The following is a 25,650-nucleotide window of genomic DNA, read 5'->3' as shown; positions in this document are numbered from 1 at the left end:
GCAAATGTTTCTGTAATAATTTATTGCCTTTTTCTTACTATGTAGATTATCTTTCAACTGTACTAATATACCACATTAACGGAATAATCTGTTTTAAGGGCAGTGTAAATCCTCATGTTTAGAATGAAACACATTCTTTGTTTATTGAGTTATTTTATAAATGTTACTTGTGATAGTCTTTCCTGATTTTGGCCATCTTTTACCGATTCAACCTACCCAGTATTAGGCTGTAAAAGTGATGACAGCAAGTTTGCACTTAAGTAGCCAATCAGAACGCAAGATGCTCTTGATTGACACGAGTTTTAACCAATTGAAGTCATGAGGACACTGTGTTTATAACAACCTCTTTTTTCCGTACAAGGCGACTGTTTTGGTGAGTTCATAAAAGTTCATTGAAGCCATTGACGGGTTTTAAACAGTTAAACTTGAAAAAGGAGACCATATTCTGAGAAAGTGTTGATTAAACTAGGCTGTAGTGTAGAAACAGGAAGCTGACAGCGTCTGTTTTCTGCTGTAAATGCGGTTTCGCAGGTCGCTCCTGTAAGCTTCATTGTTGACGTTATTGTTGTTGCTTTTGCGCAACAGGTTGTTTCGACGATTTAAATCGAGCTAATCATTATTTCACTTAATAAAAATGGTTCCTGGCAATAAAAAGGTATTTTAAAATTCAGAGTGCAGCGCTTTACGACGTTTTCGTCATCATGACGGGGTTTTTAATAGTTTCGTGAACTCTTTGAAGTTGAAGAAAACATGAAAACGTTGATATTTGTACCGTTTGGTGAAGCTAGGGCTGTGTTCTGTTTGTGTTATTCAGATGTAGTCGTTAAAGGCTCTCTATATTTAGTTTAAACTATATAATCGCTGTCTTTGACCGTATTGAGTTGACTATTGAATGAATGGACCATTTGTACGCATGCGTGCTGGATCTCAACTTTTATAAACAAAACATGATCACATGATTAAAACATTATGAAACAGATACGAGCAATTAGTGTCTCATCCTTACTTATTTGTTCTGATTCTGCTTTTAAGTGTTACTTGGAGTTCTTTTACTGATTCAGATCAGCAAAAACATTTTAAAAACTATCAGATAAGAAAATATTTAAGTATAAAGGCAATCTATTAATAACAATAATAATAATATACAAAAACGTATTCAAACCTCCCAGGTAGTGTAATAAACTGTGCGTGACCCCATAAACCATGGTCTCTGTGGAGGAATTTTATTCCTTTAACATTGAGTTTAACTTTATTAAAATTGCTTTTATTCAGTCACATTTGAGGGTGTTCCAGCTTGAGCAGCCTCTTAAAGGTCAAACACTCTTCTTCAGTACTTTCTGGGTTTATCAGTTATAGCAAGTGCTCCAGGTCCTGAAGCAACCTGGAACATCACTTCTTTAACCAAGTGAGGCTTGCTGAGCGTAGATTTAGTTCTGGGTTTTTCTTTATTTCTTTCGAAGGGTCGCGGCACGTTTCTGTTCTTAGATCTTTAGATCTGCTTCATGTTGTCAGAAAGGTGCTTTTGAAGAGTTTTTTTAAATCCTGCAGGTCTAGCTGTGATCAGGTTTGGGTGTAGTTAGTCAGACTGAGCTCAGTTTTACCAGAAATGTTGTTAATCACAAAATTCTTGATTCAACAAGACAATCAATTACTCCACATAAAACTAGTTTGGTTTGGACGCATTGTTCCCTTAACAAGTAAATCCTTACTGAAAACTGCATTTTGTATTTACTCTGATTATCTGTTGTAATGTGTTTGCTGAGCTGAAATATTAAAAAAAAACAGGATAACAGTAACACCTTAAACACATTATCACGTTTGATTCAGCTCTGTGTTTCACCCACCAGACATCATGGTGTGGGAGGTGGTAAAGCCAGCTTTGCTGTCAGATGACCCCGAAAGTCGCAACACACACGGAACTCGACATGAAACTAAAAACACAGGTGACCACACTGATGAAGGGTTCTGCTGTGCAAACTCGCTTCAGAACCTCTAAATGACGATTAACTCTATATTTCAACACCGTTTCTGCTATGGTTAAAGCTCATACATTCTGTTTGTATCAGGGTTTGCTCAAATTACATCACAACAAAAACAACATTACAGTTTAAAATGGTGAACTGTAAATCCTTTGAAGAGCTGAGCTAAAGTACATTTTGTTTATAAATTATATTTTTATAACCAGAAAAAGAGTTTTGAGAATCCTTGTACATTTGTTACACATAAAAGTTGGAAGGTTTACTATAAAATGTGAAACACTCACCATTATAGAAATGTTTTTTGTATATGTGGTGTTTTGGAAATCATTATTTTTATGTGAGATGTACAAAAGCTATTTCCCACACAGCATCCATTACTGCTGGATGCTGGAAGGTGAATCTTTCAGTAGCAAAATCTCTCATGAAGCATCAGATTAACGTAGTTGTTAGATGAACATCTAAAGCTGATTAACAGTTGGAGTAACCCCAATTCAAGATGGCCACCACAGTTAGCCAACATTAGCAGACACAAAAAAATGACTCCAATTAAATTCTACAAATACTGAGATAAAAGTTCAGGATCGGATATTTTCAAGATTCCGCCAAAAGCAGGCATCACTTCTCAACAGGAAATGATTTAGTTAAAAACTCTGGTGTGAAAAGCAGTGGGCGGCCTTTTAGAAGTAATTCTGGCATGTCATAATCCTCCTGTTGTTACTTTAGGTGTAATGAACACACACGGAGACCAGTCACATGATCCTCTCCGCTGTGACGAGCACTTCCTCTCCTCACCTAGCTTCCCCACCAGCGATGTTCACATGGAATATGGTTTGTAAAGCCTGAGCAGCAGCATGAAAGCCGCAGACTTCTCCTTTATTTGTTATAAATAGAAATCTCAGAGAAAACTGTTTCAGCGAGTTTTCCTTCTCTTCCACCAGACGACCTCCCCGATCTCCAGGAGGTTAAAGAAGAACTAGCAGCTCTACCTGTTTACCAGGTTGAGGCCGGAGTGTCACACCAGGAGAGACTCGGTCACACACACACCTCACCGCCTCCAGATGCTCTATGGCTCACGCAGCTAGCGCACATCGCCACCAGTCCTCAGAGCCCGCTGCTACAGGAGCCACAAAGCAGGTCGGGCACACTTTCAAAATGAGACATTATGTTATCATGCTTAAAGGATATTTTAGTTTATTTTAGTAACTTAGCAAAAGATGCAAGACCTACCTATCAGAGACAGTACTGTGCTGTTATCACCACCATCAGTAACATCATTAGTCTTGTTCCACCTTCTAATGAGGACTGCATTTTATTTCATTATTTATAAATCAACTTATAAAAGTGAGAAATAATATATTGATGGTTTTGTCTCCAGCTCAGCCTGTTACCTTAGACACCTTTATACCAGTGTCTCTACATAAGCTGGCCAAGCTGGGCCAGTGAAAATAACCCCCTTATCTCTTGCCTGTGTCCCTGTTCAAACATCTATTTCCATGCATCCATCCCAGTACGCTCAGTAAATGCAGACAGGTGATTGGCTGTGGTGATCCTTGAAAGGAAAAGCTGAAAAGGAAAGTCCCAGGGTGTTCCGTGGGCAGGATGCTTGTGAGGACGGGTCCTCGCCAGTCTAGCAAGGCCGGGTCCTTGCTTGACCGCTAAAACTGGAACCCAGCGGCTCTGAATTCGGACAGTCTAGCTTTCACCACTACGGTGGCCCGTAGGTCCCATCACAGCCGTGGCGGCAGCTACACGCAAAGGAAAAATGCTAAAGCTAGCGAAAATTGAGCAGGAATATTAAGGAGCTTCACGTCCATCAGCAGCGTTTGTTCACAACCGTTTTCAGGTAAAGTAACTTTGTTTATTCTAGAAGCTTTCAGGACTTACATGTTAACTTTAGATGGTTTCATGTATGTTTTAAGCTACAGAATGAACTTGTTAAACATACACAACACATTACTACAGAGTATTATCATGTAGGTAATTAATATAAACCAAATGCATTATAAATGATGAATGCAGTCAGATGTTTTCTGTTATTTTGACCTTAGAACTACTTATTTTGCATCAAATGGAGGTAAAACGTTTAAAAAACAGGTTTTTAATAAAACAGCATTGAAGTGTTTTCAGTTTGCATTTGTTTATTCAACTTAAGCCTAATAATGATTAGATCTGTCTTAAAAATGTAAATTCTCTGTAGTTTTCCCTGCTGCTTTTCTTTAAACTGATCAGAACCAGTGTACTGCAGGTTTTATGTTTGTTTTACATTTTTCAATTAAATAAACTATTTTTTTTTATCTGTTACAGGTCAGCATGCACTATTCTGCACATCTGCCTCTGTGCTGGTGAAGTTGTGGGTCTGGAGGATGAACCTGAGGAAGATGTAGGTGGAGGAGGTCAGTGGGGCTCTGTCCTGCAGGAGGTACCAGCAGACCACCACTATTGTTAACAGGCAAGTCATTTATGTAGGAACCTCTATTAAAAACAACACTGTGGTTTTATTTGCCAAAGAGTCACATATGTTATACCAGTGGATCCATAAACCATCTCCTCTCATATTTCTGAATACATCTTAGAGATGTAACAGCCTTCGTCTGAGCCAGCCCAGCAGGCCCTGTAGATGGACGATGGAGTGGACAGTGAGAGGAAGCGTCCCAAAGCTCTCTCTGCAGACCGTCTTGTATGATGTTCCTCTGACCAGAAACGTCCAGCCATGGGTCTGCTCCAGCCCTCCATCCACGCCTGGATCCTCCTGCAGCAGATCCAGCTGCACTGTTAAAGACTTCCTGCTCACTCAGTTTAAATAAATGATCCAGGAAGAGTCACTCAGGTTAATCCTGCTTTAACCGTACATAACTGGTCCATACTGGTTTTGATCTGTAAATAATTGTAACCTATTATAAATAATCTTGTCTCCTTACCATCTTTTCATTTTCTGTTCATGTAACATGTTCAGAAACATCTGTAAATAATAAAACTGGTGATAAAAGGAATGATGAAAAGAGTTATCAGTTAGAATTTGTTTTAATAAATGTGTTCAAATATCAAACAGCTAAATAACATTAACTTAACAGTAGAAGGCCTCTCTCCCAGGAGGACCACCAGGTAAAGCCTCTCCTGACCCTGGACACCTGCAGTCCTACAGAGAAAATCAGAGACCACAGGTGACAAAAAGGCAATAAACACATTTTATGTTTATCCACATGAGAAGATAAAAATTATATTCTTCACACAAACAATTTTAACTGTTCATTAAAACGTGACAGCTGTGTAAATCCCTGAATGTAAAACTACTTTTCACAGCAGAACGCAGAACTACTGTACTCGTATGTAAACAGCCTCACTCTTCACCTCCAAGCTCAATAAAAACACTTCTTTGCTCTGCTGCTCTGAAAACATATGTTAAGAAGCTTAATTTACTAAAGAAACACACACACACACATGATTTTAATTGTTCTTTAAAACGTTAACTGTCTGAATGTAAAACACACGATGAACTACTGTGGTCATTTGTAAACCGCTTCACTCTTCACCACAAAGCTTCATAAAAATGCTCCGTTGTCCCTAAAACAAATGACAAGTTTAATTCGCTACACACACACGCACGAGCACGCACGTGTGTCAAACCTCCCTGGAGTTCAGGGTTTGCTTTCTCCTGCTATTCTTGAGATATTGCCACAAAACCTCTTGTGAGTGATCCTAGTCCGGCCCCCAAAAAAATTTGATGTGATCATCCGGTGGGCGTGAACTATTTTCTGAAATAGCGCCCCCTAGGACCATTAAAACTGTCAGCCCCAAGCCATGCTTTGACTGAGGATTTCGAAATTTGGTACACTAATGTGGTGTCTCAGGACCTACAAAAAAGTCTCATGGAGCCAAGTGCAAAGTTGCACAGGAAGTCAGCCATTTTGGTCCAAGTACGCGATTTAGTGGTTTTCGCACACGTTGTTTGGAGAGTGATGCTCCATCGCCCTTTTCACCAATCGCCTTCAAACTTCTGCTATACACTCTTAAGACATAAAGGAAAAAATTCAACCGTCGGATTTTAAATAAGTATAAAGGTGTGGGCGTGGCTAAGCCTCAAACTTTGACCTGTCGCCACGCCACTCTTTTTTTCACAGCTCCCTATTGGACTCCTTTTAACCAATCACCAGCAATCACTGGCAAATAGCAGCAGACAAGTTGAGGTCACTTGATCTATAGTACTGGCAGGTTTAGAATAAAGGCGGGGCTTTGGGAGCATGGCGAAATTCGCCATCACGCCATGGAAATACGTTTGTCTCTCATTTCTTCAATTATTGTGACATCGCCACACAATTTCTGATAAGTGATCCTACTCTGACCCCTAATAGAATTGGTTAGCTGAAGTTTGTGGGCGTGGCCTATTTTCTGAAATAGCGCCCCCTAGGACCATTAAAACTGTCAGCCCCAAGCCATGCTTTGACTGAGGATCACGAAATTTTGCACACTAATGTAGTGTCTCAGGACCTACAAAAAAGTCTCTTGGAGCTAAGAGCAATGTCGCACAGGAGGTCGGCCATTTTGGTCCAAGTACGCGATTTTGTGGTTTTCACACACGTTATTAGGAGAATGATGTCTCGTCGCCCTTTCCACCGATCACCTTCAAACTCCTGCTATATACTCTTAAGACATAGATGAAAAAATTCAACTGTCGGATTTTAAATAAGTATAAAGGTGTGGGCGTGGCTAAGCCTCAAACTTTGACCAGTCGCCATTACGTTACTTGACTTAATAACTCCCATGTGCATGATCAGATCTACATCAAACTGTGTCTGTGTGATCATTGACCACATCTCAAGACAATGACAATGTGGACAGATGACATCACCTAAGCCCCGCCCCCTGACTACAGGAAGTCTATTGTTTTATGGTGAAATGCCCATATTTGTCCCCTCTAATTTAGTCAACATGACACTAAGGTCATGCACTGTCTTCATGATGTTGAAATGACCATTCAGATCTGATAGTTTTCAGAAAGGGAGGGGCTTTGATGCCATGGCAAATTCTGTTCTGGTGGACGTTTCTGTTCAGCGGACGTGCCCTGGTGTCCCGGGCTGCCGGCCAGGAAGGAGCGGCGGGTAGCTGGGTTTGGAGAGCATCGGGGATGGAGCGGAGAGGGTGCGGACGGAGGGCGAGCAGCTTCGCTGCGAGGGCCGAACGACGCTGCTTGCAGCTTTAATTTACTTTTCTTTTTTCGTCTTGTCTTTTACTACTTTTTTCATTTCCCTCAGTGGCACTAATGCACTGTTGTTGTGCGATATTTGATTACAATTCAATTCAAGTTTATTTATATAGGGCCAAATCACGACAACAGTGATTACAGTGGCAGTAACGTGACATTCCAACAGGAAGTGTTCCCGATCTTCCACCGACGCCTGCTGTAATAAACTAAATGACCGTGTAAATAAACATCTGTCTCAAATACTGTTAGCATAAACTGTGGTGACATTTTTAGAGGCTTTTTAATGGCAGCGATCATGTGACCCCATCTTACCCCTCATGTCTTTTATAGGTTACTCTGTATCTGAGTGTTGAATCCAGGAATCAAAGCTTCTGTTGTTTGTTACATTCTTTCATTTTAAAGGTTCTTTTCAGCCAACACGTCGAGCTCCAGCAGTGACCTCCACAGCTACGCACGGCCTCCTCCAGCTCTTCCGAGCAGCACTGGGTTTCCCTCTGGAGCTCCTGGTAGGGAGCGCCGACGCAGCAGGGTAAAACAAAGGCTTACCTGTTTGCTCATCTTTGTAACTTAATAACATCACATCTTGATTCTGATTTATCCTTGTTTGTTTCCAGACGAGCAGTGAGTGCGGCTCAGCCGTATCAACGTGGTCTTCTCTGTCTGATGATGAAGACATGGGCTGGAGTTTCTCCTGGCCACCAACAGCCTGGCACTGTTTCCTCAAAGGTAAACACAGAGCACTCTGCTACTGTTAGTTCAGAGACTTTAAACGATGTAAATGTAAAACAAAATAGCTAAATAAATAAGAATGGCTGTCACCAGTCGTCAAGTATACCCTTAAATGGATACTGTGCAACTTTTCCATTGTTTTAAATCTGCATTTTTTTAAACAGTTTGTGCTAAAATGACCCTTTTCAGTGTTACTATGTCACCCCACCACCCTATATGGCCAAAATACCACATTTGCAACTTCAGAGTGCCGGTCCGGCAGCTGTTACACACAGAAAAGGATGAGCTGACATTCCTGGAGCTGCAGTCTGCTTCCAGCACGTTTCCTGCATGTTTTAGATCACGAACACAGCTGATTTGTTCCATTTAGTGATGAATCACTCCTGTAGACACTAGTGAAGGCTGGGGTCACGATTCAGCTGTTAGATTAAGGTGTTAAAAAGACAAACGCACAGCGAGGAGATAAGTTTAGCTTTTGCTTTGACCACAGATAATTATTGACAGACACTAGGGGGTGGTAAAAGCAAGCAAAACTGCCAAATGTGCCTTTAACACAAACATTAGCTTATTTATTTTACATTCTTTGATATTTTATCATTTTAAGTAGTTAATGTTTTTGTTTTGTTCTTAAAGCCAGTAAGAAGAATGTTTCTTTTAATTAGACAAGTTAGTTTTACCTCTCTGCTCTTCAGACTTTAAAGAGCAAGTCACCCCCAAAGCAACATTTTTTTCTGATAAACTATATAAATTTGTGTCTAATCGTGCTGCAGACACGTGTAGTTAATAGTTTTGTACTTTAGTGCATTTTAGTTAAAATTGTAATTTTCTGCCTAAAACTGTCAGTGTTGTGCTGTTCTCAGGTAAAAACTCTGCACTGCATTAGAATTTAAATCTGCCACCGCTATTGGCTGAGAGGTATGCTATGATGTAAACTGGTCCTTATGATGTCACAATGCCGTTGTGAGCCTGTGTGTGTGTGTATTTGTTAGCGGCTCTGCCCTCTCGGTCTGCCAGGCAACAGCATTTGTTACATTTTTCAAACATGAAGAAGGAGTGAAGTAAGTTTCTTCTTTCTTCCACCACCACTTCCTGTTTGAAAAATGTAACAAATGCTGTTGCCTGGCAGACCGAGAGGACTGAGCCGCTAACAAATACACACAAAGGCTCACAACGACATTATGACATCATAATGCACCAGCTAACGTCATAGTGTTCCTCTTAGCCAATAGTGATAGCAGATTTAAATTCAAATGCAGTACAGAGTTTTTACCTGAGAACAGCACAACACTGACAGTTTTAGGCAGAATATTTAAATTTTAACTAAGATGCACTGAAGTGCCAAATTGTTGACTACATGTGTCTGCAGCACAATTAGACACTCATTTATGTAGTTTATCAGCAAAAAAAAAAAAAAGTTGATTTGGGGGTGACTTGCTCTTTAAAGACTCTGAAGTTTGCTTTCCCATTAAAACTGTGATGGCCACCTAGAATGTAAAACATCATGAAGAAGCTTTGAACCTCTGATACTTGCAAAATAAGATTTGTTATATTTTCTCCTCAGTGGAACTCACCTTTGCCACTTTAAAAACAACATTTCTATATCTGCCTCAGAGTATCAGCTCTGAAAAACCTATTTACCATATGTACTGGCTGTCTCCTGGCAAAGTAAAACAATGGCTGTACTCAACTTGGCAAGCAGGAACACATCCGGGAACCTTAAGAGTGCTTGCCATGATACGATTGGAAGAGTAATTAGGCCAACGTTGATGACATTTCACAAGTACACATACTGAGAGATGGCTCTTTATTCTCTCTGCTGTTCTCCATTCTTCATCATCAGGAACTCACCTGCGTTTTCACTGTGGCTCACGCATGGCATGGCAAGATGTGGAGGACTTGGAGTCCAACGAAGACAGTGCTGATGAAGAGCTGTCAAGATTTCTGAAGGTAAACATGACCTTCAGCTTTCTGTTCCTGTCAGTGGCTCAAAACAAAAGAAATTCAGTTCAGTCTTTAACATGCTGATATTAAAATAAACAATCTGTTGTGCAGAGTTATGGATCCGAGGGTCTGCAGCTGGTGGAGCATGAGGAGACAGTGTCATCTGGTCAGGCTGTTCTGCAGCTGACCTTTGACCCCGGTGCATTTGGACACACCCCTGTCACAGCACGGTGTCAGCTGGACCATCCCTTCTACGTGAAAACCAAAGGTAAGGAAACGTGACTGAGGAGACAAGGCTCATCGTACCATCCTCACTCTACATCGCTTCCTCTTTTTCCATTAGGATGGTCGTCATTTAACCCCAGCTTGACTGTGGTGCATTTTGGGATACCGTGCTATGAAATGGAAGTAGGAGACACGTGCCTGCCTCCCGGACACAGAGATGCTAAACATACGGATGATTCACTGGTCTTCGACACGTTTAAGAGGTGTGTGCAGTGTTAAGCTGATGATGGTTTAATGGTTTGTTCGAATCAACAAGGATTGTTTTCGTCTTCGTCTTCCTCCGCTTATCCGGGTCCGGGTCGCGGGGGCAGCATCCCAATTAGGGAGCTCCAGGCCGTCCTCTCCCCGGCCTTCTCCACCAGCTCCTCCGGCAGGACCCCAAGGCGTTCCCGGACCAGATTGGAGATGTAACCTCTCCAACGTGTCCTGGGTCGACCCGGGGGCTTTCTGCCGGCAGGACATGCCCGAAACACCTCCCCGGGGAGGCGTCCAGGAGGCATCCTGACCAGATGCCAAAACCACCTAAACTGGCTCCTTTCGATCCGGAGGAGCAGCGGTTCTACTCCGAGTCCCTCCCGAATGTCCGAGCTCCTCACCCTATCTCTAAGGCTGAGCCCGGCCACCCTACGGAGGAAACTCATTTCGGCCGCTTGTATCCGCGATCTCGTTCTTTCGGTCATTACCCAAAGCTCATGACCATAGGTGAGGATTGGGACGTAGATCGACCGGTAAATCGAGAGCCTGGCTTTCTGGCTCAGCTCCCTCTTCCCCACGACAGATCGGCTCAGCGTCCGCATCACTGCAGACGCCGAACCAATCCGCCTGTCGATCTCCCGATCCCTCCTACCCTCACTCGTGAACAAGACCCCGAGATACTTAAACTCCTCCACTTGAGGTAGGACCTCTCCCCCGACCCGGAGGTGGCAAGCCACCCTTTTCCGGTCGAGAACCATGGTCTCAGATTTGGAGGTGCTGATCCTCATCCCAGCCGCTTCACATTCGGCCGCGAACCTACCCAGCAAGAGCTGAAGGTCAGAGCTGGATGAAGCTAGGAGGACCACATCATCCGCAAAAAGCAGAGACGAGATTCTCCTGCCACCAAACTCGACACACTCCACACCACGGCTGCGTCTAGAAATTCTGTCCATAAAAGTGATGAACAGAACCGGTGACAAAGGGCAGCCCTGGCGGAGTCCAACCCTCACTGGGAACAGGTCCGACTTACTACCGGCTATGCGGACCAAACTCACGCTCCTCTGGTAAAGGGACTGAATGGCCCTTAACAGAAAGCCACCCACCCCATACTCCTGGAGCGTCCCCCACAGGGTGCCCCTGGGGACACGGTCATAAGCCTTCTCCAAATCCACAAAGCACATGTGGATTGGTTGGGCAAACTCCCATGCCCCCTACATCACCCTTGCAAGGGTATAGAGCTGGTCCACAGTTCCACGGCCAGGACGAAAACCACATTGCTCCTCCTCTATCTGAGATTCAAGTATCGATCGGACCCTCCTCTCCAGTACCTTGGCGTAGACCTTTCCAGGGAGGCTGAGGAGTGTGATCCCCCTATAGTTGGAACACACCCTCAGGTCACCCTTCTTAAAGATGGGGACCACCACCCCGGTCTGCCACTCCCTAGGAACTGCCCCCGATGACCACGCAATGTTGTAGAGACATGTCAACCATGACAGCCCTACAACATCCATAGCCTTGAGATACCCAGGACGAACCTCATCCGCCCCTGGGGCTCCGCCGCTGTGTAGTTGTTTGACTACCTCAGCAACTTCTGCCCCCGAGATTGGACAGTCCATCCCCAGGCCTCCCAGCTCTGGTTCCTCCTCGGAATGCGCATTGGTGGGATTGAGGAGCTCCTCAAAGTATTCCTTCCACCGTCCGACTATAGCCTCAGTTGACGTCAGCAGCTCCCCATCCCCACTGTAAACAGTGTGAGCGAGTTGCTGCCTTCCTCTCCTGAGGCGCCGGACAGTTTGCCAGAACCTCTTTGGAGCCGATCGATAGTCTTTCTCCATGGCCTCACCAAACTCCTCCCACGCCCGAGATTTTGCCTCGGCAACTGCCACTGCTGCACCCCGCTTGGCTATCCGGTACCTGTCTGCTGCCTCCGGAGACCCACAGACCAGCCACGCCCTGTAGGCCTCCTTCTTCAGCCTGACGGCTCCCCGAACCTCTGGTGTCCACCAGCGGGTACGGGGGTTGCCACCACGACTGGCACCGGCCACCTTACGACCACAGCTAGCAACAGCCGCCTCGACAATCGCAGAGTGGAACAAGGCCCACTCGGACTCAATGTCCCCCACTGCTCTCGGGACGTGGTCAAAGCTCTGCCGGAGGTGGGAGTTGAAGACCGTCTTGACAGGTTTTTCTGCCAGGCGTTCCCAGCAGACCCTCACTATGCGTTTGGGTCTGCCAGGTCTACGCGGCATGTTCCCTTGCCATCTGATCCAACTCACCACCAGGTGGTGATCAGTTGACAGCTCCGCCCCTCTCTTCACTCGGGTGTCCAAAACATACGGCCGCAGGTCAGATGATACGACTACAAAATCTATCATCGACCTCCTTGAACCGTCACCTTATCGTGGTGGAGGAGTTTGAGTGCCCTAATGATCCTAGGAGCTATGTTGTCTGGGGCACTTAGTGCCCCTGGTAGGGTCTCCCATGACAAATTGGTCTTAGGTGAAGGGTGAGACAAAGAACGGTTCGAAGGATCTTTCATGGCGGTTAAAACGAAGAGTCGGAGTACCCGGCCCGGAGGGTTACCGGGGTCCCACCCTGGAGCCAGGCCTGGGGTTGGGGCCCGTGAGCGAGCGCCTGGTGGCCGGGCTTTCGCCCATGGGGCCCGGCCGGGCCCAGCCCGAACCGGATACATGGGCTCGTCCAACTGTGGACCCACCACCCGCAGGAGGAACATGAAGGGTCCGGTGCAATGCGAATCGGGTGGCAGACCAAGGCGGGAGCCTTGGCGGTCCAATCCCCGGACAAGAAAACTAGGATTGTTTTTCCTGTTTGAATTTAATCCTGAAAAGAGCGGAACATTTAAACCTCATCAGCTGTGTTTGTTTTTGAGTTGGATTCCTCTGTGAATAAACTGTCTCTGACTTTTCCAGTTACGACTTTACTCCCCTGGACTCGTCTGCTGTGTACGTGTTGAGCAGCATGGCTAGACGTCGTCGTGCCTCTCAGTCCAGCGGGGGCGCTGTTTCTCCAGACAGAGACACTGTACAAGGTCTTGTGTTTAATAAATCAAGTAAAGCTGGAATAACATGAATTTTGCTGAATGATAGATGCACAGAGGTTTTCTAAGGAAGCTGGGGGGTGTAACACATGCGCTTTAATGAAAGGGATCTTCCTGTGTTGTAATTTGAACCTGCAGACTGCCACAGTCCCAGCCACCTCAAACATCAAAAGACAACAAAAAAACAGTGTGTCAAAGGAGGAACCAGTGCCCCGCCCACTAAATGCAAGCGGCCAATGAATGCCTTCATGCTCTTTGCCAAAAGGTTTAGAGTGGAATACACACAGATGTATCCAGGCAAAGACAACAGGTGCGTGTCCCCTGTCTCTCTGATGAGATCTATCCCATCTGTGTGTGTTGTAATAAGTGTGTGTGTTGCAGAGCCATCAGCGTCCTTCTCGGAGAGCAGTGGAAGAAACTGCGAAGCGAGGACCGTCAAGTTTTCATTCTGCAGGCCAGAGCTCTCGCCGATGAGCAGAAGAGGCTCAACCCTGACTGCTGGAAGCGCAAAAGAAACAACTCTGTAAGCACGTGTCACGACTCCCAGGCCTTATCAGAGGACACCTGTTGGGACAGAGTGGCTGTTAGTTAAAACTTGTTGAATGCTGTGACCTAATAATTACTGAGAAACATATTTTTAAAAAATTGGTTCTAATAAATTCAGTTAAATAAATTTTTAATTTCTATTTTTGGCTCCAAATGATCATTAAAAACAAATTAACAATAAAAAAAACTGATTCATAAAATTATTTAGTCACATTCTGCTTTGCAGGCATACTCTTATTTTGTCATGTTTACCATGACATGCACTTCCTGTCCATCTAAAGGTCAAACTCGCATTTCTTGAGATTTTTAAAGTCAACGCGAGTAAAGATGGCAGATTAAGGGCAAAACACACCACAGCCATATGATGTACACCTCTTTTATTATGACCCAACATCCTCTGTGTTGTGACATCCAAAGATATTTTTCTTTTACAACCATCAAAGCTTTTGATAAAAAAAATTTTACAGCTACTTTTTTCTGCTTTTATAACAGAGCTGTTTGTCTGTGTTTACTCAAAGTGACGGATCAAATATAAAATAAGGTTAATTAGTAGTGTTTGTAACTCATGTCCGATTGTTAAAAAATCTATTATTTTTCTATATTTCTTATTCTTAACGAGCCTAAAAACATTTATGGTTGTCTATATTGAGTCTAGGACGATAAAAGTGGTTTTAATCACCACAGAACAGCATAACTCAGCCTCTGGCTGGCATAGATCTGTATTCTTCTTCAAATGTGAACTCTGGTAAATGTTTATCAACTCAGTGAGTACTCAGTGCTTGTGATTTCTATATTAACCAAACACAGCCTCTCCTTGAGATTAATGTTTTTGCTCTCTCTTTTTTATCCAACAGGGCTCCCAAGGAACTTAAGGCTACACAAAGGACAGAACAGCGGAGGGACTGTAGGAGAACACACACACTGACCCCCTCACATATGATCAGAAATCATAGACACAGCACAAACTTCTGCGAGTAAATCACAAAACTTTAGTAAAAACAAGCTTAGCTCCTAAAGCAGTAGTTTGCAGTCGAACAGAGCGGTATAGTGTCTCCTATCAGAGAGGACTTTCTTCCAAACAAAAGTTCAACAACAGGTTTTTTTTATGCATTCATCTTTCCTCAGCAATGTGAAAGATATAAGATCCCTTTTATGCTTGAAACCAGTAGAGGTTGTGGTGCTGTAGCAGTTTAACCTAAAAGTATGGCTACGTTTTAAATCTTATACAATATGAACATTTTATTTTCCTACCTGTATTACTTGTATTTGGACTCAGTGTTATTGCACAAGAGTATATGAATAATCAGTTATAACTTAGATCACATAGTATTCACTTACTTAGTGGATAAACACCAAACTTTTATTTTATTTTTTTGCCTGAAGCTTTTATTTTGGAGGAGGAAATAGAGGTTGGATTCCCTGTTGGAAGTATATCCAAAGATGCTTTCTACTTGAAAGCTTTAGCTAATATTAATACAAAATGTATTAATCTATTTTAACTCTTCTGTGTGTGCCATGATGCTTTTATTTTGGTGTCTTTGTGTAGAAATAAAAATAAATTAGCACAGAAAGGGTGTTTATGAAGATCCATGTCACTCCCAGCTTTATTTGAGGTGTCTCACATTAAATCTCCACAACAGATAGATCATTATTCAGTTCTCACTCCTGTTTCTATATGTGGTATGGAAGCCCAATACTGCCACTGAAAAAAATAAAAACCTCACGAGAAACTTATGTTTCAAAGTCATAAGTTAGCATTACAAAAAATGTGTGATTCTATTTGATAATAACGACATTGACGCTTAGTTACCTGCTATTTTTGTCTCCATTGGTGGACCTCTTTAAAACCAGAAAACAAAAACCAACCATATGTTGTTTTACATGACTCGTCACAAAACATTTCAAGATTAAGTTTTAATTCAAGGGGAAAACAAGTAAATCAGTGTGTATCAAGTTTCTCTGTACCTTATAGAGAGCATTCCTATTATTTCAATATAAACATATTCAGTTTTAGCATTCTGTTAGCTTCTTGCTTTATCCAACTTAATGGAAAAGTGCGTAAAAATCTGTAATCAATTATTACAACTATGTTAGAAACTGTGAAGTGTCATGTAGGAATGACTGGACTTCTACTTTAGCAAATGCAAATTTTTTACAAGTTACACACAAAAAAAACAATATAAAAAACAGCTTTGCTGCAAAATGTCTAGAAGTTCTAGATTGTTCTTCAACAAGTGACAAATGAGCTGTAGGAAGATTTTTTTGCAAATATTAAAGCATCTTTGCTCTAATGTAAATTATTTTTTTACGTTTGTCCCTTTAAAGTTCAAGCCCATCGATAGTTAATAATAGATTTATCCTGTGTGTAGAGCATTTAATCTTATTTAGAAAAACATATCAGAGTATTGTTAAATATTGTAATATGGAAGCTTTTTGTCACTTGCCACCAGCCTGATTATTACAGGGAAATTACAAAGGTACAAAACAACCTAAAAGGTGTCATTCAGGGCCGAAAACAAAATGAAGGGTCTAGTAAAAGTGATATTACTTCTAATAATGACCATGCTTAAACATCCAGTGCTTTTGTAAATGAACCAATCAGAGGAAACCAGGTTTAGTAAAATCACCTGATCCAGGTAACGAATAAAAACAGTTTATGTTCCAACTGAGTAACGAGGTTTATTCTTAATGCACTATATACACTTTATTTTCTGTGACTGCTACAGTATACTGACATATATTATATATATATATATATATATATATATATATATATATATATATATATATATATATATATATATATATATATATATATATATATATATATATATATTTGGTTTGATCAAAAGTTAACATTTGGTGGTTGTGCTGTGGATTATTTGGCTATTTTTGCTTTGATGTCATGTACAGGTCAATCAGGGGAGTCACTGCCATATATTGTATTGAAATTTTCAAATAAAAGCATATAATTGTATGCCCATTCATGTCCTGAGTCTGCACTTTTTTACAGCCTCTTTCACACTGAATGTGAAACGGATGTGATCCGGTTTCCATACGGCTTCCAGATCAAACATTGTGTCCAATCAGAACATTCACGCCGACTGCGGTTTGGAATTGGATGCGGAGCTCCTGAAAAATTCTGCATGGAGTCTATTTTTCTCCAGACGCTTCATGCAGATTGTCATGAAGTTAAGGAAGTTACAGGAGCCAGACAGGAAGTGAAACATGTTTCAGCAAGGTGCATCTGGTATATTTCTAGATCATCACCACCAAATGGCTCCTGAGCGCCAGAGGTGGAAAGAGTACTAAAATGTTGTACTTAAGTACAAGTATAATTACTTTCATGAAATTTTACTCAATTACAAGTAAAAGTACCTGCCTCAAAATGTACTCAAGTAAAAGTAAAAAGTAGCTTACCGCAAATCCTCTAATACAGGCCGGTATTCAATTAAAGGCCGGGTCTCCAATTTTGGTCGTGGAGTCGGCGGAGGTGAATAATGGCCGGTCTCTTATTGTGGCCGGGTGGAATGTGGTAACAAGCAAGTACGGGGGGCGGTTATGTCATCGTCTCACTTTTGATTTGCCAGTGATAGACCGCGAGGGTAACTTGAACCGTGCGGAGATGAATAGGAGGCGAAAATTTGATATCAAGTTCAAAGAGAACGTGCTGATTATGCTGCAGAACACTCTATGGAGCAGTAGTAGGGGTTGTATGGACTAGTCGACTTCACTATATTGACTTTTTATGCCCGTCATCGACTAGTCTCTATCACATGATAATGACCGGCAATGCAGCCCTCAGAAAAGACAGCAGCCTGCTGTCAGCAGGTGACAAGCTCCTGCGCTGGGGGGGGGGGGGGGCGCGACGCGCTGTGCCAGAGCGTCGGTACTGACACGCGATCGTTCATGTTGGTTCATTTCCTTTAATGTTTTCTGTCTTTTATTTGCGCCTGATGTGTTTTGCTGCTGTGGAGCGGGGCGCATCACCTTGTCCTCCGACGCACCGATCACTGATGCGGCCGCCAAGCAGGGAGCACTCCGCTGTTCTTGCGGTCGGTAGATCTGCCTCCTGAGCACGGCCACAGTAACAATCAGGTGTCGCCACCTCAAAAACGAATTTAACACGCGATCGTTCGTGTCGGTTCATTTCCTTTAATGTTTTCTGTCTTTTATTTGTGCCTGATGCGTTTCGCTGCGGAGCGGGGCGCATCACCTTGTCCTCCGGTGACGCACCGATCACTGATGTGGCCGCCAAGCAGCGAGCGCTCCGCTGTTTTTGTGGTCGGTAGATCTTTTAGAACTGCAGTTCAAAGGTAACTCATAAGGTGAATATATATGAACCCAGGTAGCAGTTTTTCTTTAGGATTGAGAGGAGATGCAGGAAGATAATAAACAGGCAGGACAGAAAAATAGTCAAATAAAAACAAGTTAGTTTTTGTACCTGGTGGTTGCAACAAACAGACACCATTGAAGGTCATCAGAAGTGAGTAACAGAAAATGAAATAATTATTTTAATGTTTAGAGCAGCACTGAAAGGCTGCAGTGAGTTTGCAGCCGCTGCGCAGGGGGAGGGGGGAGAGGGCTGAAGCAGAAACTACCGTTGTTAAAAGAAATGTGTTTAACTTTGAAAATGTGGGCGCAATTTTAATTGTCAAAAACTCCAGCGAACCATTTGTTCATTTTGCTCAAATAGAAATAGAGGCCTACCTCTAATACTGGCCCTCTTTCCAATAAAGGTCTGGAGCTTGATGAGCTTGAGTCAAATACAGGCCCGGGCCTGTATTAGAGGATTTACGGTATTTCAAATGTAGTCAGAGTAAAAGTTACTTAGTTACTTTTTTGACTGCAAGGACGGGCTCTTTTGAATAGTAAAAAAAAAAAGAATGGGGTATAAATCTCAAAGTGGCCATTTTTTTATTAAATGAACAAATATGCATATTGAAGAACAAAGGCAGTTACACTGCAAACTAATAACTTAAATTAGGTTAAAGTCGCAAGCCCATGACTTATCCCTGAATGACCCCCTCCCCCAAATGCTGTGCTCTAACCTGTCAACAAACACAGCACAAGTGAAATTAACCCTATATGTTTTAAACTGAACCATTTAGCAGTTGCAACAAGAATGTTTTTGTTGGCCTTGCCCTACCGTACATCTAGAATAATTTTCCTTTTTTTTCATCATAGAGTATTACTCCTTGAAATTCTTGTTCAGTTTGCGTAGCAGCTGATTTTCAAAGTTGACAGAGTTCACCCTTGCTCGCTTTGCAGTGAACAGTAGTCCAGCACAGCTGAAGAGGCGCTCACAGGCAGCTGAGGCAGGCAGGCCAGTGTGAAGTTTCACAGAAAGTTTCTTAATGTGTGGAAATGAGTTAAGCAGATCCATCTTCTCTGAGAGACACAAGCAAGGTACCCATCCAGCTCCCCTGTACCTTGTGGCCTTTTGGACTTCATTGACGAAAATAAGTCTTCTTCATCTGATGACTGTTGCTTGACTTGCTCCACCCCAGCCTCTGCCATCTGGTCAAGGTGTCTTCTCATATTGATCAAACCTGTTGAATGGCAAATACATAACACATATTTAATATATCTGGCAATTAAGTTGATAGAAGATGCAACAAGAATTGTTTTTAGTAATACATACCTTTCAAATACTATCATTTGTGTCGACAGACTCATATAATTGAACTTTAAGTATGTTGACAGGATTGAAATGAGTAAGAAACAGATTAAGGTATGATATTAAATTATAAAAAATTACCTGCTTCAATGATATTGTGCCTCTCAGTCCAGGTGGTCTTGAACTTTGGAAGAAGGATTGCAGCAGCAGTCAGCTCAGGGTCTTCCACATCCTGAATGGTTCTGAAGAGTGGCAGACACATCTTGGAGACAGTCTCCAGTCTGCTGAGTTTTTCTTTTAGCTGGAAGATCACTTGAGGGGCGGGACTAGGAAGCTCAAAAATGACCAATCAGAAAAAAGAAGGAAATCCCGACTGTACCACATGACGCGGTAGATTTCTAGTTGTAGTAAACAAAATAGCGTCTGGCAATGGCGCAAACATCTTTTATTTTTTAGAAGAAATGCTTTTAGCGCTTCTACTTGTGGTTCTAAAGACATCTGTGTCATTTAGAACAGAGGAAAGAGCCGCAGCGAACTCCGCCACTGTCTTCGTTGTTTATGAGAAATTGAGCATCGCCGTATATGACGTGAATTAAACAGGAGTCTGGCAGGCCAGGCTATCTTTCTCGTACCATTAGCGCCTATTTTCTTCTACCCACCATTCATTGCACTGTAAGGTCACTGAACACATGCTTCACACTAAGAAGTTCAACTCACCTGTTGAAGCACCAGTTCTTCTGGTGCGCGCCTTCAGCGTCCACAGCACTTCCGTGTTTGGTCTTACCAGTATAGACATATATATACATAGACACTTCATTAAGAATGAAGTGTCTATGTATATAGATATATTTATATTTAGTCATCTATACTTACTTATCCATTTAGTAAGCTTTTACTTTTAGCATGACTCTAATATTTTGCTTTTACTGTATTATTCCACCTTCTTTTTTCTATCGTATTATGCTGCTGAGAGACCGCTGCTCGTCAACCACATTTCCTTGCAATGTTGACCCTGTGCCAACTTGCATATGACAAATAAAACTAAACTAAACTAAGCGCTGGATCACTCTCGAGTACAAGCTAGACCTTACTCCTCGAGTACGTTAAGACGCTTCTACATGTGTATATGTTAATACTCTCGTCTCTCTTCTCTGTGGTTGTGTCTGAATGTCTGAATCCGGTGCGAACCGTGCCGACACAGTATTTTGCAATGCTGTTTTTTTTTTACTCGGTAACATATAAGATAATAACAATGTAGCGAAGTACAATACTTACAAAAAAAAACAATACTTAAGTTAAAGTAAAATTACAGATTTCAAAAACTACTTAAAAAGTATAAATGCGCAAAAAAAATCTACTCAATTACAGTAACGCAAGTAAATGTAATTCATTACTTTCCACCTCTGCTGAGCGCAGTTGTGTGTGCAGCTCACCGCTGCCCTAGGGCCATCCCCTGCATCTCAAATGCGGAGAACAAATTTCACACACCAATGTGGCAACTAGTTCAATTCAATTCAAGTTTATTTATATAGCGCCAAATCACGACAAGAGTCGTCTCAATGTACTTCACTCAGTATACATTCCAACACAGATCAGGTCATCAAGCCAATCAGTAAAAATGTTTCCTATATAAGGAACCCAGCTAATTACATCAAGTCACTGACTAGTGTCAGAGTCTTTACAACAATCCTCATATAAGCAAGCACGTAGCAACAGTGGAAAGGAAAACTCCCTTTTAACAGGAAGAAACCTCCAGAGGATCCTGTTTCAGTGTAAACGGGGGACAGTGGGACTTTTAACTTTAAACCCCATTTTACATTATTTTCTACAGCTTTTGTTTTGTTTTAATGACAGTATAATAATTCACAGTGTTTGATGGTTAACTTTATTTTTACAGTTATATCTTTAAAGGTCTTATGTCAAATTTCTGTTCATTTGGTGCTCATTAGGGAGGAGATATCTGAGGACGTTCAGCACAAGAACCACCACTGTGAATGACAGTTCATCTGAAAGCCGCGCGGAAACTGGACCGCATCTGTGAAACCGGCCTTAGAATTAGGTCTTTCTACAACAGTGTATCAAAGCTACTCAGAAGATAGTTCAGAAACATTAAAGTGAAAATGTAGATGTAGAGAAGATGTTCTTACATTTAATTAGAAACCATAGAATGTGAAACATCATAAAATATGAAATATCACCTTAATGGATCTTTGAGTAAATTTAACAAGAAGATCGGCTCTTTTTATTGCAGGGATTGAGCAACACTTCGTATCAACTCCAAGAAAGAGAGAGAGTCAGGTTTAAAAAGTTAAGATTTTTTCTAAACAAATTAAACAAGATTAACTTTAAACACTATGCGATGATGAACTAAGGTGGAGTAAGACTGAGGTTGGTGTGTGTGTGTGTGTGAAATATGTTCAGAACCTGCAAATCCGGAGAGACTATTAGTTCTGCGTGGGAATGAAATGGTGTTTCGCTCTAAGCTTTGGTTTGGAGATTATAACACACATTGAGACGCCATCTGTCGGTCTACGTACCCCAACGGAAGTCTCTGTTTAGATCCGGAATGTCGGGGGTCCAGCTTGGACCCTTTTGGAACCGACGCCTGTAGATATGCAGCGGTTGCCGACCCTTCCAGTCTTGAGTTACTCCCAGGTCACGACAGTTTATTGGCATCAGCGAGACCCTGAGGGGGTCGTGATGGTTCAGCTTTTATTCTGAAGGAACCGTTGCAGCAGGTGGAACATGCAACAGATTTAATCCAGCTTGTCATTAGGTTCTTTCGGCTTTAAGAGGCAAGTTACGGATTGGCCACTCCGATAACTTCTCTAGAACACTTTGAACATAAGTTAAGATGACGTGTGGCATAGTTTTATAATTAGGATGTTTTGATTTACTGTCGAATCAGAATTTGCCAACAGAAGGGGATTTAACAAGCACCAACAAGACCACGCCTCACGTCAGATCTGGAAAGTTCCGATTGGATCAGAAAAAGGAAATGTGTCATGTGATTTTTAACATTACGTGTGATCAGTCTAGTGTCTTGTTTAAAGTTATACTACTTATTAAAATATTATCATAGGATTATAATATGAAGTAATTAATATTCTCTTTTCACAGACTGATTGAACATTAGCTTCACATGATTATTATTTAATAGAGAAATAGTTCTGTTTCTAAAAGAGTTCTTCTTTCTTGTGCTGTCCGGGGAAGCAACAGTTTAGATAAGAGCACAGAGCATGAGTGGCCTTGGCCCATGTCTTGTAGATTAGGCTTGTGTCAGAAACTTATGTTTCTGCTTGGGCAGAGCAAATAGAGCAGGGCCTTTAGGTCAAAGATGGACAATTCATCACGCTACATAGAGAAAAACAAGATTAAATGTCAACAATTAAAGTACTAATTCTGGGGAAAAGTTAAAATGTAAAGAAAAAGGTGAAGATTTTAAGGAAAAAATACAAAATATAATTTACATAATAAAGTCAGAATCTTAGAAATTTTTTGAAATGTCATAAGAAGCCAAGATATTTTTTCCAGAAAAAAACTAAACAATGAGAAAAAAACATCCTAAAACTTAAGAAAAAGGTTGAGATACTGAAATGTCGAAGATAAGAAGATCGAATTTCCAGAATGAAATCAAATTAAAGGAAATAATACGAATACAAAATTCAACGTGTTTTTTTCCAGATAAATAAAGTAAAAAACTTAAGGAAAAGTAAAAAAAAAAACAATACCTCCAACATAAAGTTAAATTGTTGAATTCATTCCAATATTAATTATTTCCGGAATAAGCTTAATATATATTGGAAAATAAATGATTAAAAAAAATTTCAGACAACATTAAACTTTGTTTCCAGAATAAAATTAAAATGTTGATTCAAAAATATCTAAATCCTATTTAGAGAAATAAGTCTAAATGGTGCAATTCAGCCTGTTTGTCCAGTGTAGTCTTCCACACAGCAGACCTGGGTTCAAAGCCCACCTGTGTTCATATGAAATGCTAACTTCAAGCACTGTGGCACAGTATTAGTGCTGTTGCCTTACAGCAAGAAGGTCCTGGGTTCAAATCCCACCCTCCTTTCTGCAAGAAGTTTGCATGTTCCCCCTTTTCATGCGTGGGTTTTCTCCAGATGCTCCAGCTTCCTCCCACAGTCCAAAATACATGATTGGTCCCTCTAAGTTGGCCTTAGGTGTTATTGTGTGCATGCATGATTGGTTGTCCTGTGTGTCTCTGTGTTGGACTGGCAACCTATCAAAGGTGTCCCCTGCCTGTTTGCCCGGAGACCGCTGGAGATAGGCGCCAGCCCCCCCGACCCTGCGTGGAGGGAAGTCAAGATTATGAGCGTATATTAACTTCTTTACATTAAATAAAATCATCTAACGTTTGACCTATGATTACTTCATACTTTAGAGGAAGTTTAAATAACAAGACATTTTATGTCAGCTTTTTACTTTAATCATTAAGTGACATTAATACACCAATACCATCATATGGTTCTGAATCTAAAACTGCTCAAATAAAAAGAAAAAGGGCTTTGAAACAAATCTTTAATCTTGTTTTACATTTACACTTCTTCAGTACAGACATGAAGCTGCTACAGAAATCAGATAAAAAGATTTTCCAGAACAATTTGTTAAAACTACTCATGATCATGATTTTCAGGTTACGGTAATTTTACCAAATAGAATCCACATTTATTTATTTGTAAATGACTAGAAAAATGGCTTTCATAGTAAAATAGAAAATATATAGAGGTACAGTATAAACATACAGTAATTTGGCCTTTAGAGTATACAGGGCTATTTACAAAGATAAGTGTTATACCAGTCAAAGGGATAGTTCAGATCGCTATTCCTTCTGTGCAGGTGACAAAAAACCAAAACAAACAAAACTAGAAATGTGTTTGTTTCATTGGAGGTACGTTCAAATCAAGCACAAAAATAAGACCAATTTTTACCCTAACAGCTAACCTAAACGGTCAAGTTTGTTTAAACTGGAGGACCTCCGGGGGAATCCAGAGGCGTTCCTTGGCCAGCCGAGAGACAGGGTCCCTCCAGCGTGTCCTGGGTCTTTCTTTAGTTCCCCTCCTGCTTGGACAGAAAACCTCACCATGGAGGCATCTAGGCGGCATCCTAACTCCCACCTCAACTGGCTCCTCTCGATGTGGAGGAGCATTAGGTCTACTCTGAACAGCTCCTTGATGTCAAAGCTTTTCATACTATCTCTAATGGAGAGCCCAGCCATCCTGCGGAGAAAACTAATTAAAGCCGCTTGTATACGCGATCTTGTTCTTTCAGTCACTACCCAAAGCTCGTGACCATAGGTGAGCTTTGCCTTCTGGCTCAGCTCTCTCTTCACCACGACAGACCGGTTCAACACCTGCATCACTGCAGACGAAGCACCAATCCGCGTATCGATCTCCTGATTCATTAGTCCCTCACTCATGAACAAGACCCCGAGATACTTAAACTCCTCCACTTGGGGCAAGACCCCGCCCCTGACTCAGAGAAGACATTCTACCCTTTTCCGATTCGACACCACAATCTCAGATTTAAAGGAGCTGATTCTCATCCCAGCTGTTTCACAATCGACTGCAAACTGCTCCAGTGAAACCTGGAGATCATGTTCTGATGAAGCCAACAGGCATGGATGTAATTTTTACTTTAGATGGGGGGGGGGGGGGGGGGTGTCTCTTTACAGTATGTTCTAATGGGAAACAGGCTTCAACACAGACATTTCTACTTGGTCCTAGAGCTCAAAGTGGGGGGGACATGTCTCCCCCCCCAAATTACGTCCATGCCAACAGGACCACATCATCTGCGAGACCTGATCCCTTTATATTCCTTATTATATTCTCCACTTGTTTCACAAAACGTCAAACTTCCCAGTTGTGGTCTCAAAGGTCTGTGAGGACGAAACGATTCATTCTGAACAAATCAGGAGCTGATTGTTCATTTGAACTGGAGACCAACTAAAAGAACTTGCTGTTGTTGTAAAACTATCCCAACCTCAAAAAGCTCTCATGTTTGTGAACACTGCTTCATAAAATTTTACATCACAGAAAATCTAACATGATAAACCCCCAACCTTAATTTAATA

At 41.8% G+C, this 25,650-nt stretch overlaps 1 protein-coding gene and 1 long non-coding RNA gene across 3 annotated transcripts; one reads left to right on the top strand and one right to left on the bottom strand.

The window, feature by feature from the left end:
- Nucleotides 1-288: 288 nt before the first annotated feature.
- LOC107382741 (HMG box-containing protein 1) lies at nucleotides 289-15,515 on the top strand. Of its 2 annotated transcripts, XM_015955003.3 has the most exons (13): nucleotides 289-373; nucleotides 1,848-1,943; nucleotides 2,703-2,807; nucleotides 2,918-3,113; nucleotides 7,582-7,708; nucleotides 7,794-7,905; nucleotides 9,749-9,855; nucleotides 9,961-10,117; nucleotides 10,193-10,337; nucleotides 13,260-13,378; nucleotides 13,526-13,697; nucleotides 13,769-13,910; nucleotides 14,788-15,515. In XM_015955003.3, the coding sequence occupies exons 2-13, from the start codon at nucleotides 1,853-1,855 to the stop codon at nucleotides 14,803-14,805; spliced, it is 1,491 nt and encodes a 496-aa protein (XP_015810489.1). In that variant the 5' UTR covers nucleotides 289-373; nucleotides 1,848-1,852; the 3' UTR covers nucleotides 14,806-15,515. The 2 variants fall into 2 exon arrangements, with proteins under 2 accessions (XP_015810489.1, XP_015810500.1); XM_015955014.3 differs by lacking the exon at nucleotides 1,848-1,943 and having other exon boundaries at nucleotides 297-373.
- Nucleotides 15,516-18,827: 3,312 nt separating this feature from the next.
- LOC139070813 (uncharacterized) lies at nucleotides 18,828-20,320 on the bottom strand. The gene is made up of 2 exons (XR_011521264.1): nucleotides 19,695-20,320; nucleotides 18,828-19,485 (listed from the first exon to the last, which is right to left on the bottom strand). It is a non-coding gene; the product is annotated as an uncharacterized lncRNA (long non-coding RNA).
- Between the last annotated feature and the right edge of the window lie 5,330 nt (nucleotides 20,321-25,650).

This window comes from Nothobranchius furzeri, chromosome 1, assembly GCF_043380555.1.
Source record: "Nothobranchius furzeri strain GRZ-AD chromosome 1, NfurGRZ-RIMD1, whole genome shotgun sequence".
Classification (NCBI taxonomy): Eukaryota; Metazoa; Chordata; class Actinopteri; order Cyprinodontiformes; family Nothobranchiidae; genus Nothobranchius; species Nothobranchius furzeri.
The sequence above is the reverse complement of the archived record's forward strand: the minus strand, read 5'-3'. Positions and strand labels throughout refer to the sequence as shown.

Excerpts from the sequence above, each read along its gene's own strand:
- LOC107382741 (XM_015955003.3), top strand. The coding sequence starts at position 1,853 with ATGGTGTGGGAGGTGGTAAAGCCAGCTTTGCTGTCAGATGACCCCGAA. Across the intron at positions 9,856-9,960 it reads AGCTGTCAAGATTTCTGAAG|AGTTATGGATCCGAGGGTCT; the intron begins GTAAACATGACC and ends TCTGTTGTGCAG. Across the intron at positions 13,379-13,525 it reads AGACAGAGACACTGTACAAG|ACTGCCACAGTCCCAGCCAC; the intron begins GTCTTGTGTTTA and ends TTGAACCTGCAG.